The 15,777-nt window shown below is 31.4% G+C and overlaps 1 protein-coding gene and 1 long non-coding RNA gene across 2 annotated transcripts; both read left to right on the top strand.

Moving 5' to 3' along the window:
- Nucleotides 1-3,678: 3,678 nt before the first annotated feature.
- On the top strand, nt 3,679-5,048 carry LOC110424538 (transcription factor bHLH62-like). Its single transcript, XM_021439135.1, has 4 exons — nt 3,679-4,145; nt 4,292-4,468; nt 4,624-4,689; nt 4,896-5,048. Exons 1-3 carry the CDS (start codon nt 3,840-3,842, stop codon nt 4,678-4,680), a joined length of 540 nt encoding a protein of 179 aa, XP_021294810.1. The 5' UTR covers nt 3,679-3,839; the 3' UTR covers nt 4,681-4,689; nt 4,896-5,048.
- A 423-nt stretch (nt 5,049-5,471) lies between these two features.
- On the top strand, nt 5,472-6,209 carry LOC110424548 (uncharacterized). Its single transcript, XR_002445909.1, has 3 exons — nt 5,472-5,777; nt 5,918-6,035; nt 6,127-6,209. It is a non-coding gene; the product is annotated as an uncharacterized LOC110424548 (long non-coding RNA).
- The last annotated feature ends 9,568 nt before the right edge of the window (nt 6,210-15,777 follow it).

Genomic DNA, 15,777 nt, shown 5'->3' on the forward strand with positions numbered 1-15,777 from the left:
TAAGTTCACTAGGCCCGAAAATGGCAACTCACTTCCAACACCCCTCACTCATGTCTCACCACCCTTGTAAGTGTCATCGACCTAATGACCACCGTATGTAATCATAAGCTTCACATTTGGCAAGCTGCTGAAATTTAATAAAAAATATGTGTCACAATTAGTCAATTTATCAAAAATTGCCCTTCAATGCATAAAAACCACTAACGCAATGCCTAAGTCATATTTCACAGGCCGTTGAAATTTAACAGAAAATAAGTGTCATAACTTCTAATACACATTCATGCAGTGCTCAAAAACTACTGAACAAAAACCTCAAAATAAGAGATGAATTGCAAGTCACGCACCGCCAGTCTCGCAATACCTAATAATGAGTCACCCAATGCGTAATATCCACTCATATTATGCCAACATAACCAGTCACATAACGGCCAATGTCATGCAAAAATAACAACAGATCACGCAATACATAAAAATCAGTCACGCAGTGCCTAAAAACTAGTGAACAAAAACCTCAAAACAAGAGATGAATTGCACAAATCATGCACTGCTAGTCTTGCAATACCTAATAATAAGTCACTCAATGTGTAATATCCACTCACATTATGCCAACATAACCAATCATGTAACGGCCCAATGTCACGCAAAACATAACAACAGGTTACGCAATACATAAAAATTAGTCACTCAATGTCTACAAACTAGTGAAAAAAAACCTCAAAACAAGGGATGAATTGCACAAGTCACGCACCTCCAATCTCGTAATACCTAATAATAACTCTCTCAATGCGTAATATGGAGAGGCTTATTCTCAAAAACGCCTTATGCATGGAGCCCATTTAAAAAAAGAACTCAAAAAAGAATTCTTCACATTATGCCAACATAACAGGTTACGTAACGGCCCAATGTCACGTAATACATAACAATAGGTCACGTAATGCCCATAAACTACTAAACAAAAGCCTCAAAACAAGAGATAAATTACACAAGTCACGCCCTTCCAGTCTCGTAATATCTAATAATAAGTCACTCGATGCCTAATATTCAGTCACGTTATGCCAACATAACCAGTCACGTACTGTCCTAACGTCACGCAATACATAACAACAAGTAACCATATACATAAAAACCACTCACGCAATGTCTCAACAGAAAATATGCATTGCACAATTCATGCAGCGCCTATAATCCAATCTTGCAATACCTAAAAATAGGTCACGCAATGCTTAACATGCACTCACGGTTTCTTCTCTTATATAAATTGAAATAGAAAATAAAGCAAGTTATTCAGCATAATATAAAATAAAGCAAGAAAATATGAGATTAATGAAAAATTTTGTTTTATTCATTGGCTGAACTTAAAGGAGATGATATAAAAAAGAAATGAACCGTAGTTCATTTCTTCCTAATTCTATCTACTAATTCATAAATTTCGGCCAGAATCTTGTTATTGGCTAGGATTTTTGTCTTTAGGACTTCTGTCCTGACCACCATGTTATCCACCAGGGCGCGCATCTCTAACTCCATCTGCTTAAGTCAGTCCATCAAAGCACGCATTTGGGGGGTAGCCCCTCTAGTGGCCACCCCTTTCCCGCTATCGTCTCTTGAACCTTTAGATGCCATTTTCAGATTTTGCTTTAGATTATTTTGATTAAAATGGTTAATGGTTTCCTTTATTTATAGGTAAGAATGCTGACTTTTCATTTTCTACACACAATATAAGTGCAATTCTTTTTTTTTTTGAATGTCGATATAAGTGCAATTAAGGGGGTTGAATTGGTTAAGTGCAATTAAGGGGGCTGAATTGGTTCAGTGCAATTAAAGGGGCTGAATTGGTTGTTAAGCATTTCCAATTCTCTAATAATTTTACAGAATTTGTTATAAAGGGGGTTGAATTGTTTATTAAGTATTCTTAATTCTCTTATAATTTTACATAATTTGTTATTAAAAGGGCTGAATTGGTTATTAAGTATTCCTAATTCTCTTCTAACTTTACAAAATTTGTTAGTAAAGGGGCTGAATAAGTACATAATCACCTTTAGCATTAGGGAGATAAAGTCACGCAATACCTACAAACAGGTCACGCAATGCTAAAAAAATATTCAGTCACATAATATTCAGTCACGTAATACCAAATAAACAAGTTACAATTCCTAATATCTCATCACATACCCCATTATCCAAATAAATAGCTGACGCAATGCCTACCAAATATTCACGCATCGCCTATAAATCAAATGATTTTGCTATTTCCAGCCAGATTTAAGTTTCCAAACTGATATAATTTACCAATCAACTTTTGCGTTCTATGAATATAAAAAAATAAAATAAACCTAAAAATCCATAACAAATACCTTGGTGTCATCTCTGCACTTTGGGATCGTAAGAAAGTTGAATGGCGATATAGACCTTGATGGCATTGGAAAGCTAGACGGTGAGATATATACCTCGATGACGTTGGAGATCTGGATAGATTGATAGCTAAATCGAGATTTAATTTTGGAGTTTTAATCTGAATGATAGGAGAGGAGAAAGAAACTCAGACCACTTAATTGGGATTAAATGGTTTAAAAGGTATTCTTGTGAACTCGTGTCAAAAATTGTTTAAAAACAGTTAAAATTATATTGAATGTCATTTTTGAAGTGACCTTATGACAAAAGTCATTTCTCACAATTTTTTCATTTTTAAAATATATTTTTATTTTTAAAAAATTTTATAATTTTTATAACATATTTTTATTTTTTTAAAAAAAATTTATAATTTTATCTTAATAAAAATTTTAAAAGTTTTTGTAACATATTTTTAATTTTTCAAATTTTATAATTTTATCCCTACAATAATTTTATAACATGTTACAATTGAACGCTATTGTCAAGTTGATTTGTTTTTAACTATTATTGTCTCACTCTTATAAAAATTGAATTTCAGATTTAGTGACAATGTGGTAAAGTTGTTCACTCTTGACACATCTTTGGATTGTCGGAATGATTTCAAAACCTTTAATCTTGAAAATATTTACAACCTTGTAAATAAATATTACTCTCATGATTAGATTGAACATGATAAAATGCATCTAATCTATCAATTGAATCTATTTAAATTTGACATTCTTCATAATCTTTTCAAAAATGTATTTACACTTTCTCAGCTATGGCAAGTATTAAAGAATTTGGAAATATAAAAAATTTACTTCCTGGTGACAAATTAATTTGATTTGTCTTTAACTCTTCTAATTTTCACTGCAACATCAAAATGTGCATTGTCTATTATGAAACTTGTTAGAATAAAACTCGTAATAAAATGTCAAATAATTTTTAAAAAAATTTATTAATAATTCTTATTGAGAAAGAAATCATTGGAGATTCAGCATGGATTCTTTCAACTTTATGACAAACTTGTCTAGTTCAATTAAAATATCCAACTTCAACATGCAATAGTTGTTAAAAAATATTTTTATTTCATACTTAATATGTAGTTGAATTTATTTATATAATTTTTATATAAAGTTTTTTTCATTTAAATTACTTTATATATTTATCAAGCATTCAACTTCTAATGTCGCCTCCTAAATGCGAAATTTTGACTCCATCCCACGCCCGATCTCCATCTGTACTCACACTGTTTAGTTGGTATTTATATTGCTTTTCTAGCTTGTCCCAACATCTGCGATCCTCCTGACAGCCACTTCTGCATCAAGGAGGAATCGATTCAGGCTCCCCCATAGCTGCAATTCTCTCACAGTTAAATTGTAATTACGAGGATTCATCAAATGTCGGCTTTTCCAAACTAGCATCTTCCTTCTGTTCTAAACTCTTTTATCGAGCCAAACACCTTGGATTCCATGTCTAGCTTCCTCAGGGAAGAAAGCAGCGCCACCAAAACCTGCTTTTCTTCAAACTTTCCGGATGCATGCTTCCAGGAATTTATTCCCGGGCAATATGCTCAAAACCATGAAGCCATAACTCTTAATGAAGTGAATCTAGATGTCCCTTTCACATTCCCTGTTAACCCTTTTGCTATTGCAAATCAGGACTTGGAGTCTACCGCCATACGCACGCCGTTGGAACTTGAACAACGAGGCGATGATCATCAACTTACAGGAGAAGGGTCGGCGTCGGAGAACAAGAGAAAGAAAGTGGAAACAAAGGTATATTAGGCGATTATTCTGTTGAATATATTCATTTAATTATATATGGAGTAATATTCTTGAAAGGAAATTAAATTAATCCTTGCATACAGGAAAAAAAATTATTACCCAGTATTTGTCATGTACTTCGCTTCTTTGATGACCAGGTAGAAAGAGAGAAAAAAGGAAAAAATATTCGTGGCTTGGAGCAAGCAAAGGAAAGCAGGCTGAAGCCTGATATAAAGAACAAGAAGAAAGTTCCTGAGAAGGTCGAAACAGATAATTATGTTCATGTCAGAGCGGGGAGAGGTGAAGCAAAAGACAAGCACAGCCTTGCCGAGAGGGTATGATATCCAACCACATTAGCACTTCTACCGGAAAACCTACCTCACGGCTAATTGCAAAAGGGGAAAAAACCTGAAAATTTAACATGCCAGAAATGGGAAATCCAATCCATTTGCATTCAATAAATATCTTAGCTATGAAATGGGTTTTCCAGGTCAGAAGGGAGAAAATCAGCGTCAGGATGAAGCTATTGCAATCACTTGTTCCTTGATGTGACAAGGTGCCATTCTTAATTCCTTGCATACTTTTCTTGAAACGTACAAAGTTAATCGATATGTTCAAGAGGATTCATTGAAATCAATACTTGAAAAGGCGTACCAATTGAAATTTGTTTTTTTCCCGTTTCCTGGATACCATATTTCATTTTCTTAATTTGAATGTTGCTAAGCGCTTACCATTATTTCTTAAATTTTGTAATGCTCATAGCTGACTGGCAAGACCCAGATACTGGATGAAATCATTAGATATGTTCAATGCTTACAGTATCAAGTAGAGGTTACTCTCCAAGTCACAGCTTCTGCTATTACTCTTACTGCTCATTTTTAACTATATAATTTAACAGTCGACAATTATATATGTCCTCAGTTTTTTGCAGCAAAATTTGCTCCTATTGATTCCATGTTGGGCGAATTTGGAGTAGGCTTAATTACTAACACATTCGCGTCAGAGGTAAAGCTTTCTAGAAAACCTATCATCTGTCCTCCACCGAATTTGTCATAGAGAGTTTTCCTTGTAAGTTAAATTTAAGTAGAGTTTCTCAAGTGAATTTGGTGAAAATGATGAAAATAAAAATTAAAATTGAAAAGTATAATAAAAAAAATAGAAACGCATCATTGAAGAAATTTATTATATGCATACCCATTTAAATAATTATAATTATGTAGCATGTGTAATATAAATTAAAAAACAAAGGTGTCCCAGTTCCCATGAGTAATCATTAGAAAAGCCATTATTATATCAAGTTAATCATATCATTTATATTACTGTTCTCCATGTAGCATGTGTAAAATGCCTTCCATCTGTAGTTCATTAGCACTGCAGCTGAGGTTTACCTTTCCTAACTGTTTGTCTTTTAAAAGAAATGCTACTAAGATCTTTTTCAGCAAGAAAGTAGTAACTCTATCTACGGATCGACCATTCTAATCTACTTTCCAGGAATTTTCTAGCTTCGAAAAACCATTGCCTCCGTCCTTTATAAAATCCAGCTCCACGGGCCGGCTTAAAGTGTTGAGTGCAGCAACACCCACAGCAACTTCCTCGTTACTTCATCAGACCGACGCGCAGCAGAGATTGAATATCACCACTCGAGTACTTTCTTATAATTTGACTAAACTTTTCAACATCAAAAGAAAATACTATGTATACATTTGAAGGTTTTCATATAGAGTGCGTGAACCAAGTGTTTTAATTAAATAAATTTCTAAAGTTTATTTTTCTTAATTAATTAGGATAAAAGCAATTTGTTATGGGAAACGCCATATCAGAACCAGCAGCAGTTTGGATTAGACAGTTTGTCTTCTTTTCAGAAGCAAATTAACGAAGAAAAGCTTTGCAACCAAAGACACTGTAAGATCTTTTTCAAGTGTATTACATTCCTAAACACACAAATTAATTACTGCTAATTCCTCTTTTAATTTCCTCCTCTTTTTCTTAACAGGCAATTATAGATACTGACAAGCATCGGCTATATGTATCTTCAAATGGGTAATCTTATGTTGTTTCCGTTGACTTACATTTGAATGGAATAAAGAATGGTATGCTATATGTCACATCGTTGTGGAAGGGTCTTTTTCAATTTCCTGTGATATTTTTAATTGATTTCAAATTTATTAGTAATCTTCAAATTTTGTTTATTTTGTGGCTAAGATAGGTTTGATATGCTTTTAAGAAAAAATAAATAAATTCAGGAGCAAAAATGTGAAATGCATGGACCAAATTTGTTGTAATTAAATTAAGTAATAGAACATATTTATCTTGTAGACGCTAATACTTTATTAATTAATGTCATTAATGAATTGTTTTCCAATCTCAATAAATAATTCGTTGTAAAATTTGTAATATATAATATAGGCGGGAAAAGAGAAGAAGTTGTGCAAAATTAAGAGTCCATACATTTGTGTATAATTAGGGAACAACGCTAAGAGATGGCCTATAAAAAAACAGATACGTAAACATAAATTTATACAATATACATATATATATATATGATTATATTAGATTGAATGAAAATATTTAGTGGACCATAATTTGTTATAAAGTTGTGCATTTCCAATTTGTTAATTATATGTTTTAATTTTCCACGTAATGTGATTATTTTCAAACTCCATCTAATGGCCGAATGAGGAAAATTAAGAACTCATATTTGTATAAGGTTTGAAATCAAGTTCTTCACGAAACTACTAAAATGTGTACTTCTATGAAATTAGTATCCATATATTTGTATGGATAGTTAACAGTTTATTTTTATAATGTGTTCATGTAATCAAATGGACTAGTTTCATGTAAGCTAAAGTTGAAATCTTTTTCTTATAATCGACATTCAATCAACCATTCGCATGTGAAATGCAAAATCTTCTCAAAGGTGTGTATATATATATATATATATTAAGAAAATCAAAATTGCTTTAAGCTAAATGAAAGGTCTTTTTATTTGAAAACAAAAAAAGCATGTGTATCTAATTTTTTGAATAAAATATACATATGTTTACTATTGAGTCAAGTGTTTTATTTTTTAAAGCTTTGATATATAATTACTGGATTGGTTGAAAAGCGTTTCTTCGCCAAAGCTAGGTAAAAAAAGGGCTAAACACAAGAGCAAGAAAGTTGAAGAAAGTCTCCTAAAGGAAGCATTATAGTATAAAAGTTCATATTACGTATAATTCTAAGTTTTGTTGTCATAATGTATGAGTCTGAAAATTTAATCATTTGACGTAAATGAGGTGTCATCGTCAAACTTTTTTATTTAGGTAGGATTAACTATTTAGGTGAATCTATATTTCCTAATGAAGTCTTATAACTATAAGGAAACAAACAATTACTGATGGAAATGACTCCATCAACAAAATTATGTCAATTGTGATGGATTGCTAACGAAATGCCGATGGATAGTAGCCGTGTAATTTTTCGACAAAGCACCTACAAAATATCAACAAAATTCATCGATGACAACGGTCCCGTCGGTATTCAGTGGTATTTATTTGGCGTGCAATAAAAGCAATGGATGTAAAGACTATCAACAGAGTTAATCGGTCGGTATACAAAATATTGACAGATATACCGATAGAAATTTCATTGGCAATAGCTATATAAAATGTTAGGATTTAGGGTTTATACCGACAAACTGAATCTATAAATATTGATGGTTTTCAATCAATGATGGCTAGATGTAACCTTTGAGGAATGTACTCGTCAAGTAAATATCGATGAAATGGAATCCGTATTTTTTGAGAGAATTTTCTAAATATTGAAAAAATTCACTAACGAAATTGTTATTGGGAATTTGAGAGTATGGTGCCTTAGACAGCAAGTATATTCTCATATTTATTTTCATCTTTTTTATTTGTAATGAAAGTATATTTTGACAATAAGACAAAGAGTTTGTTTTAAATAAACATTTATTATTTAATTAAAAAAGTACCAAGATTTTATTGAAGTATTAAAATACATTTGTATGAAGAGTCATGCATTGGAGATATATATTTTAATCGAATCTAAAATTGTTTACAGTCATATAATAAAACTGTTCACTTTATTATGTTAAAACTGTATTGTGTAGATTACTTCCAATGGAAGGAATGTAATTCACTTCAAGGGAATAATAAGTCTCAAATCATAGAAGTAGTTGACTTCGAATAATGACACTATAATCTGAACTAGAATCATATGAAAACCAAGTTTAAATTTGAGCATTACTTAAACCTTAATCTCATATCTATCCATCCACTAATAGTAGAACCGTAATCCTGATAGATAGTGAACTCAAGTGTTAGCTTTATTTTTGTTTTGACATGACAAAATTGTTTGAACTCAATGAACTTTGAAGATGATTTGAAGATATTTTTGAATATGAAGAAAATCCTCAAAAAAATGTTAAAGCTAAACTTAAAAGAAAGATATATTGAGATACTTTGATTTTTTTAAACATGTTTTTTATATGAATAGCCATGCTCTTGAATTTAAAGAAATATCTCTTAATTTTCTCAAAGATTTCTTGTTTTCAAAATTTAAAGTGCTGGTCTAAGAATCAAGTTCTCAAAAAAAATGACTTGATTCTTAAATGAAAAGAAAGTAAAATCTATTTCTTTAATTACAAAAAGAATTTATTCTAGAGAAGAATAAGTCAATTCTTAAATAGAGATCAACAGTGAAGAATCAATTCTGAGAAAAAAAGAAGTCAGTTCTTGAAAGATAAAAACGTTAAAATTTGTGAAGAATCGACACCTTAGATATAAAAAATCGATTTTAGAGAGATAAAATGAAAAAGGAAAAAAGTAAATAAGAAATAATTGATTCTATATGGAGAAGATATTGGTTCTTAAAACACCAAAAGTACAATTTAAAAACTTGGTGACTAAGAAACACATAGTACAATTGGACAAAAGTGCAGCAACAAAAATCAACCTTAAATTCAAATTTTGGTCGCAAATCATAGTGAAGAATCAATACCTTGAGGCAAAATAATCGATTCTCCAAGATTAAAAAGGTATCACCTTCAAACCTAGTTGTAAAAGAATTGACACCTTAAAATAGAAGAATGGATTCTCCAAAGATAGAGAGCTACAAACTTTGCGAAGAACCAACAAGTGAATAGCAACAACTCAATTCTATAGATGCAACAAATTTTGTTAGCTGTTTGAAACATATAAGAAATTATTCAAATTTTACTCCAATAGGTAGAAAATCACAAAAGTTATAAATATCCATCTTGAGAACGTTAAAGAAAAAAAGAGAAAAGGAATTTAAAAAAATTTGAATAATTTTTTAGAATAAAGGAGGAAAAAAAAACAAGAGAAAAAACTGTGAGTAGAAAGTTCCCACCTTTGAGCAAGCAAAGAACCTGAACATTACATTTTTATTCTTCAGCTGATCTTTTTAAGCTTAAACCTTCTTTCATCATCCATATCTTTGTGAAAGCTCTTACTTTTTTTACCTTAAACTTCTTTATCAATGTTTTTAAAGGTTTTGAGCTGGTGATTCACTAAAATCCACTATTGTGTTAGTTATACCTCTAAGCAAAAGGTAAAAGGGTTTTGGTTGATCTTTTAAAAAGCTTCATCATGTATAAAGGTTGTGCTTGATCCTAAAAAAAGGTAATGTCTTGATAAAGGTTATGCCTGATTATGCAAAATGCATGTTGTAGAGATTATGCCTGATCCTGCAAATAGTATATTGTAAAGGTTATGTCTAACCTTATTGAAAAGGCAAGCAGATAATGGATTCAAACTCCTTGTGCTATAAAGAGAGAGGACGTAAGTATTAAAAGGCCGAATCTCTATAAAAATCATGTAAAAATCCTATTGAGTACTTTTTATTTTCCTGTTCTTTACTTATTTAACTTATACACTATTTTGTTGTTTCATTCTTTCATATCTCAGCTTTATCTTCAAGCTTTACGAAAAATGAGGAATTTTTATTTAACAACTAATTCACTCCCTGCTTTATCATTCTAATAATTGGTATCAGAATAGGTTCTCAAGTCTTTGCAGGTTTAACCACCTTTGAGAAATCCTGAACACAATGCTTAAAGTAATAGAAATGGCATCCTCGAGCTTCATTGATGAAGGACAATCTATGATGTGGCCTTTTTTATTCAAAGGGAAAAGCTACCTATTTTGGAGAAAGAGGTTTGAGAGCTTCATACAATCTTTTGATTTAGATCTTTGAGATATTTTTGTTGATAGAGCTCATATTCCTCCCAAAACTGTTGATGGTGTGACACATCTTCAAACAAGAGTTGAATTGTAACAAAACCATGTGACTAAAATTGCATTCGAGTATTTGGTTCATTGGTTGGTGCATTATCTCATTGTCTAAAAAGTAAAGTTCGAATTCCTCCTCTCATTGATTATAAAAAAAATTTCTTTAATTTACAGAACTTTAGTGTATTCTATACTTGATTTGGGAACTTTAATTCATAACATTGTTGATTGTTATGAATTCTTTGTCATAATTTTGGAAATTATGCTTTGCCTCTTGGTTCTTGCGGTCGCCTCTTTTGTATCTGCCTGAAAATTGAAGCTTTAAACGGGCAAAATGTAGTCAGACAATAGGTTGCAATGTGTGTCTTAATATGTTTTAGGATGGAAGCTAGGTAGACTGTGCACCCGGCCAATGGTACGGCTGGTAGAGTTAAGTATTACATACATGCCTAGTTGCCATTTGCCTAGAGTTAAAGACCCTTTATTATAAATACATGAATGTATTTGGCAAAATTAATGAGCCATTATTGTGTGTTCATTGGGCAAAAGTAATGAGCCATTATTGTTAACATCACTGCAACAACAAACTAATCCTTTTTCATCTGTAAAGGTTCAGCGTGAGACAAAGAGAAATAATAGGCCATTAACTGATACTGGGAAACCCCTTTCCACGGAAACTTTTTCTCACTTGCCTTCATTGATCTCATAAATGCTTTTATTTTTTGCTGTCTTAGGTTCATCCATCCTTGGAGGCATAATTAGAGAACTATTAGCTGAGAAGGATTTTCCTTTTCAGTTTGTGTTGTTTTACCAAAAATGTTCTGTGAGAATCATTTTCCTCTATACTATTAGATGATGATTTCAGATAAGATTTGAACTTATTTTCTTAAAAGAGATCTTTTTCTTTGAAGGCTGTGCATTAATTCCTCTTTCCTCTTTTTCCTGGTCCACTAAATTTGCACTTCAAGTGAACTTAATTAGATGAACAGGTTCAAGTCTTGTCAAGGAGTTCCTCACGTGAGAGGAACCTTGAGAAGTTGTGAGTGACTACTATTGTTGGCTTGAGGGTTTCAAAGACGTTTTCTTATGCATCAATCATGGCTGTTGTTATGTTCTTGCTCCCATGTAAGAGGAACCTTGAGAAGTTGTGATTGGCTACTATTTTTGGTTTGAGGGCTTCGAAGCCGTGTTCTTATGCATCAATCATGGCTGTTGTTATAGTTCTTTCCCCCACTACTCCGCTCATGCATTGGCAGAAAAGCATATTAATTTGGAATACCAATAATGTGTTTCATGGCCTTCCTATGATGATATGGGCTGCATAGCTATTATCAATTATTGCTTGTTAAATGAAAACCTCAACTTAACACATGACAACATACGAAGGAACATGAAATCAACAGAGGAAGTGGCTGTGGCTGGGCAGCATCTCTAAATCTGTAATTATACAGTTTTTGTGTTAAAGTAAAATGGAAGCCAAGTTATAGTATTGTATGTTTGCTGATGAAAGGTAGTGTGCAAATCCACAAAAATGGGTGGCTTAAGGCTTTCATATCTGGTGCAGAAGAATATTGGTTTGCTTTGTAATGTAAATGATGGTAGATATATGGAAATGACCAGACTGCCCTTTGGAGGAAGTTTATTTGTGAGAAATATGGGGAGGGAGCCTTGTGTTGTTTACCATCATGTAATCAGACAGGGAAGAAGTCTAACGCCGGGAGAAATATCATCTGATTACAAGAAAACGAATAAAAAAACAGAAGGGTTGATAAAGTGATAAGAAAGGAGAGTTGTCGATGGGTTATAGGGGACGGACGTAGCCAAGACTCTTTGAAACTGTGAAGACTAAATTTGCAAAGGCTAGAGAGGCTTGGCTGGCGAATAGCGAGTGGGAGTTAGATTTTTGGTGGACTCTTTCTGAATGAGCGAAAGATAGTATACAGTAACTGTTGGAACTGTTGCAAGCAGTGTTTATTGATGATGAGATAAAGCATGTTTGAATTTGGGAGCTTGATAAGAAAGGAAATTTGCTGTTAAGGAAGCTATGAGTGTTTTAGGAGGTCAATCTCAGGGGGGAAATTAAAGGGTTTAGTTTTCATATATCTGGAAAATTATAGTTCCCCAAGGGTGTAGTGCTTTCTTTGGTTGGTGATGTTGAATGGTATTCCCACTGTAGACACCAACTTTTTTGCATTATTCAGAAAAAGTATTTACTTTTATTCTTATCATTTATTTTTAATTCCATTGATATTTTATTGTTATTTTTATTCTTATTTTCATTTCTGTTTTTTTATGGGCTGTTATTAAGCCCAATTCAAAGTTGGGTTCAGATACCTTTGGACTTTAGAATCAATAAGGTTTGGGGCATGGTGAAATGGCCTTTTGGACTTTCAATGTCCACAGGTTATTAAAAAACTTAGGACTTTTTAATTAAAAATTTCTGTTAGAAAGAGAAAAGCAAGCCGTAGCAGCCACCAGGGTGCTGCTAATCTTCTCCCCGCGACCCATTGACCGCAGAAATCTTAAACAGGGATTAAAACAAACATTACGCTTGGAACAATCTGCACGGTGTAAAAAGGATCTTTACATCACAAGAAAAAGGGGGATCCGATGAATAAAACCCTAGCCTTCTCTAGAATAAGAAAACTTAGAAACTAAGGCCTACTGTCTACCAGCCGAAATCATCGAAAAAATAGAAAAAATTCCTGAAAAACCCTACATCTAGCAACTATTAACCACAAAATAAATATATAAAATAAGATAAATACTTAATTTCAGATAAAATCCCACCAGAAGGATGGGAAGGTTTTTGATTGTATGTCCTAATATCACTCAATTCAAATAATTAATTTCAAATAAAGATTTATAAAAATAAATATTTAATTTAATTACATAATTCTAGATTACAATTTTTTTTTTTTTAGATTTTGGATAAGAGTGATTCGAATCTCACTCATTAAATAGGAAATTATGTAGTAACCAATGAGCAAAATACTCAAATATAATTATAGATTACAATTATTAAAATAAATTAAATATAACACATAACTATATTGTTACAATAAACGTAAGTGGTAAGATATAAAACAATATATTATTTAATAGAGAAATACATAACTATATTTAAAATAATAAAATTACATAATAAGTAACAAGAGTTTGAAATTATAGAAAGAAGACTTAAAAGAATTTAAGACAATAGATGATAAAAAACAGACGAAGAAAAGACCAAGATCATTATGCATCCTTCTTACATCTCTTAACTATCTTTTCATTCTTTTCCACCTTATATTTTGTACAGGTTCCAACGATGAGATCTTCTCGAGAAGTTTGTAAGGATAGACTTTTTCGAGAAATTCTCTAAATGAGAATTCGTTCTCTAATTTTACCAAAAAGATGCAAGGATTCGACAAACGTTTTCAATAAAAGACTTAGATTCGTATTTAATAATTAGGATTTTACATCATGCCATGAGATACATATTTTGTATACAAACAAAAACTCCAACAATTGGATTTTCTCGATGAGCTTGTAACGATAAGTTTTTTTAAGGAATTCTCTAGATGAAAGGACATCTCGCATTTTACCAAAACGATGGGAGGATCCAAAAAAAGTCTTTGATAAAATGTTGTCAATTGTATAACTAATTTATCCCAATGGTGAGATGTCCTAAAGAAACTTGTAAAAATAAGTTTATTGAAAAATTCTCTAAGTAAAAGAGTTTTCCTAGATTTTACAAGAAAGATAGGAGGATCCGAGAAATGTCCTTAATAAACAATCTTAGTTCGTATTAAATAAATTGAAATTCATAACACTTTTATCATACATTTATTGCATATTCATTTCATGCATATTTAAATTTTGAAATAAAGCTCAAATGATAATCTTAATGATGAGATTTCTCTAAAAAATTGTAAAAGATAAGCTTTCTGAGAAATTCTCTAGGTGAGAAGACATTCTTGAAGTTTACCAAACAGATGGAAAGACTTGAAAAATGACTTCAAATAAAAAAATTATCATTTGTAATCAAGTAAAGTTAAAAACAAAAATAAATAAAGAAACAAATAAGGATTAAAGCAAATAAGGATAAAATTAAGGATTAGGGTTAAAATAGAATAATAAGTGATTATTTGGTACAATTCATCGAACAGACGTAACGAGGTGCTCTCCATACATAATCGTACTCCAAACCTAATATAAAAAACGTAGATCAAACTTTATTCTTTAAACGTCCTTAAAATTAATTTAAGACCTTATCAAAAAGGACAAATTCAATTAGGTAACTGATCATATCTAACAAAAAATATTGGTAGCGACTCATAAATTTCATGTCGAGGCAAACAAATCCCCGAACCTGCACGTTGCAACACTTACAAAGAGTTTTCTTAAGATTAGGGGGATTTCTTATGAACAAAGTGATGTCTTATGCCCATGGTGTAAACAAATAGAGCAAATGTATGCATATTCTTCTTGCATGTCATTTTTCAAGGGAGATGTGGAGCTTGATTTTTAGTTGATGGAACTTTCAATGGGTGGCTTCTTATTTTATATAGTGTCTGTTTGGCTTATTTTTTTTTTCAGTTTATCTATTTCTTAAAAGCAGAAGTTAGATCAAATAAGATTTTAAAGAAAACTCTAAAAAAAATATCATTTTTAAAAAAATAAATTATAAAAAATGAGCTTAAAGAAAAGCTCCAGAGATGAGCTTTCCCTTTTCTTGTTTTAAAAACACAGTAGCTTTTTAGAAAATACCCCTCTTTCAATCAATCTCCCTCTCCTCTCATTCTCTCTACAAATCACTCTTTTTCAATGCAAAATCATGATCTTCCTCTTCTTTATCCCTATCTACAAAGACTACTAGAAAAAAAAAAGACCCAATAATAGAATAGAAAAATCTAAGATTGTTTTGTTCTTATACAAATATTTTTTAAAAAAAACTCAAAATTTAAAACTGCATTAAGGTATTATTCAAAGGTTTTCTCTCTTCTTCACTAAAAAAAAAAATTATTATTATTACTATACAACTTTGAGAGTTCTTCCGTTTCTTTATGAATTTTTTTTATTTTTAACATTTGAAATTGTATACAAACATGAAGCAGACTTGTTCTGTTTTAGTTTATTAGGTAATTGAAGATGTCATAAATACTCGTTGAGGTAAATTTTAATCAAAATTAAAATTTATATAATTTTACCAAATAACTTACTAAATACTTTTAGCTTAATTTTAAAAGCTATTATGTTTCATAAGAACTTCATAATAGTCTTTAATAGAGATCTTGAAAATCTATTCTCACATAGCACACTAAGAAAGAGATGGATGTTAGTGTTGATTCTACAATATCAGTCTTTGTCGCTTGCAAGAAATTAATTGGTGTTTAACAATAAAAAAT

The sequence above is a fragment of the Theobroma umbraticum genome, unplaced genomic scaffold (assembly GCF_002168275.2).
Source record: "Theobroma umbraticum cultivar Fairchild unplaced genomic scaffold, ASM216827v3 scaffold_30.0, whole genome shotgun sequence".
NCBI lineage: Eukaryota > Viridiplantae > Streptophyta > Magnoliopsida > Malvales > Malvaceae > Theobroma > Theobroma umbraticum.

Excerpts from the sequence above, each read along its gene's own strand:
- LOC110424538 (XM_021439135.1), top strand. The coding sequence starts at position 3,840 with ATGTCTAGCTTCCTCAGGGAAGAAAGCAGCGCCACCAAAACCTGCTTT. Across the intron at positions 4,146-4,291 it reads GAAAGAAAGTGGAAACAAAG|GTAGAAAGAGAGAAAAAAGG; the intron begins GTATATTAGGCG and ends TTTGATGACCAG. Across the intron at positions 4,469-4,623 it reads AGCACAGCCTTGCCGAGAGG|GTCAGAAGGGAGAAAATCAG; the intron begins GTATGATATCCA and ends TGGGTTTTCCAG.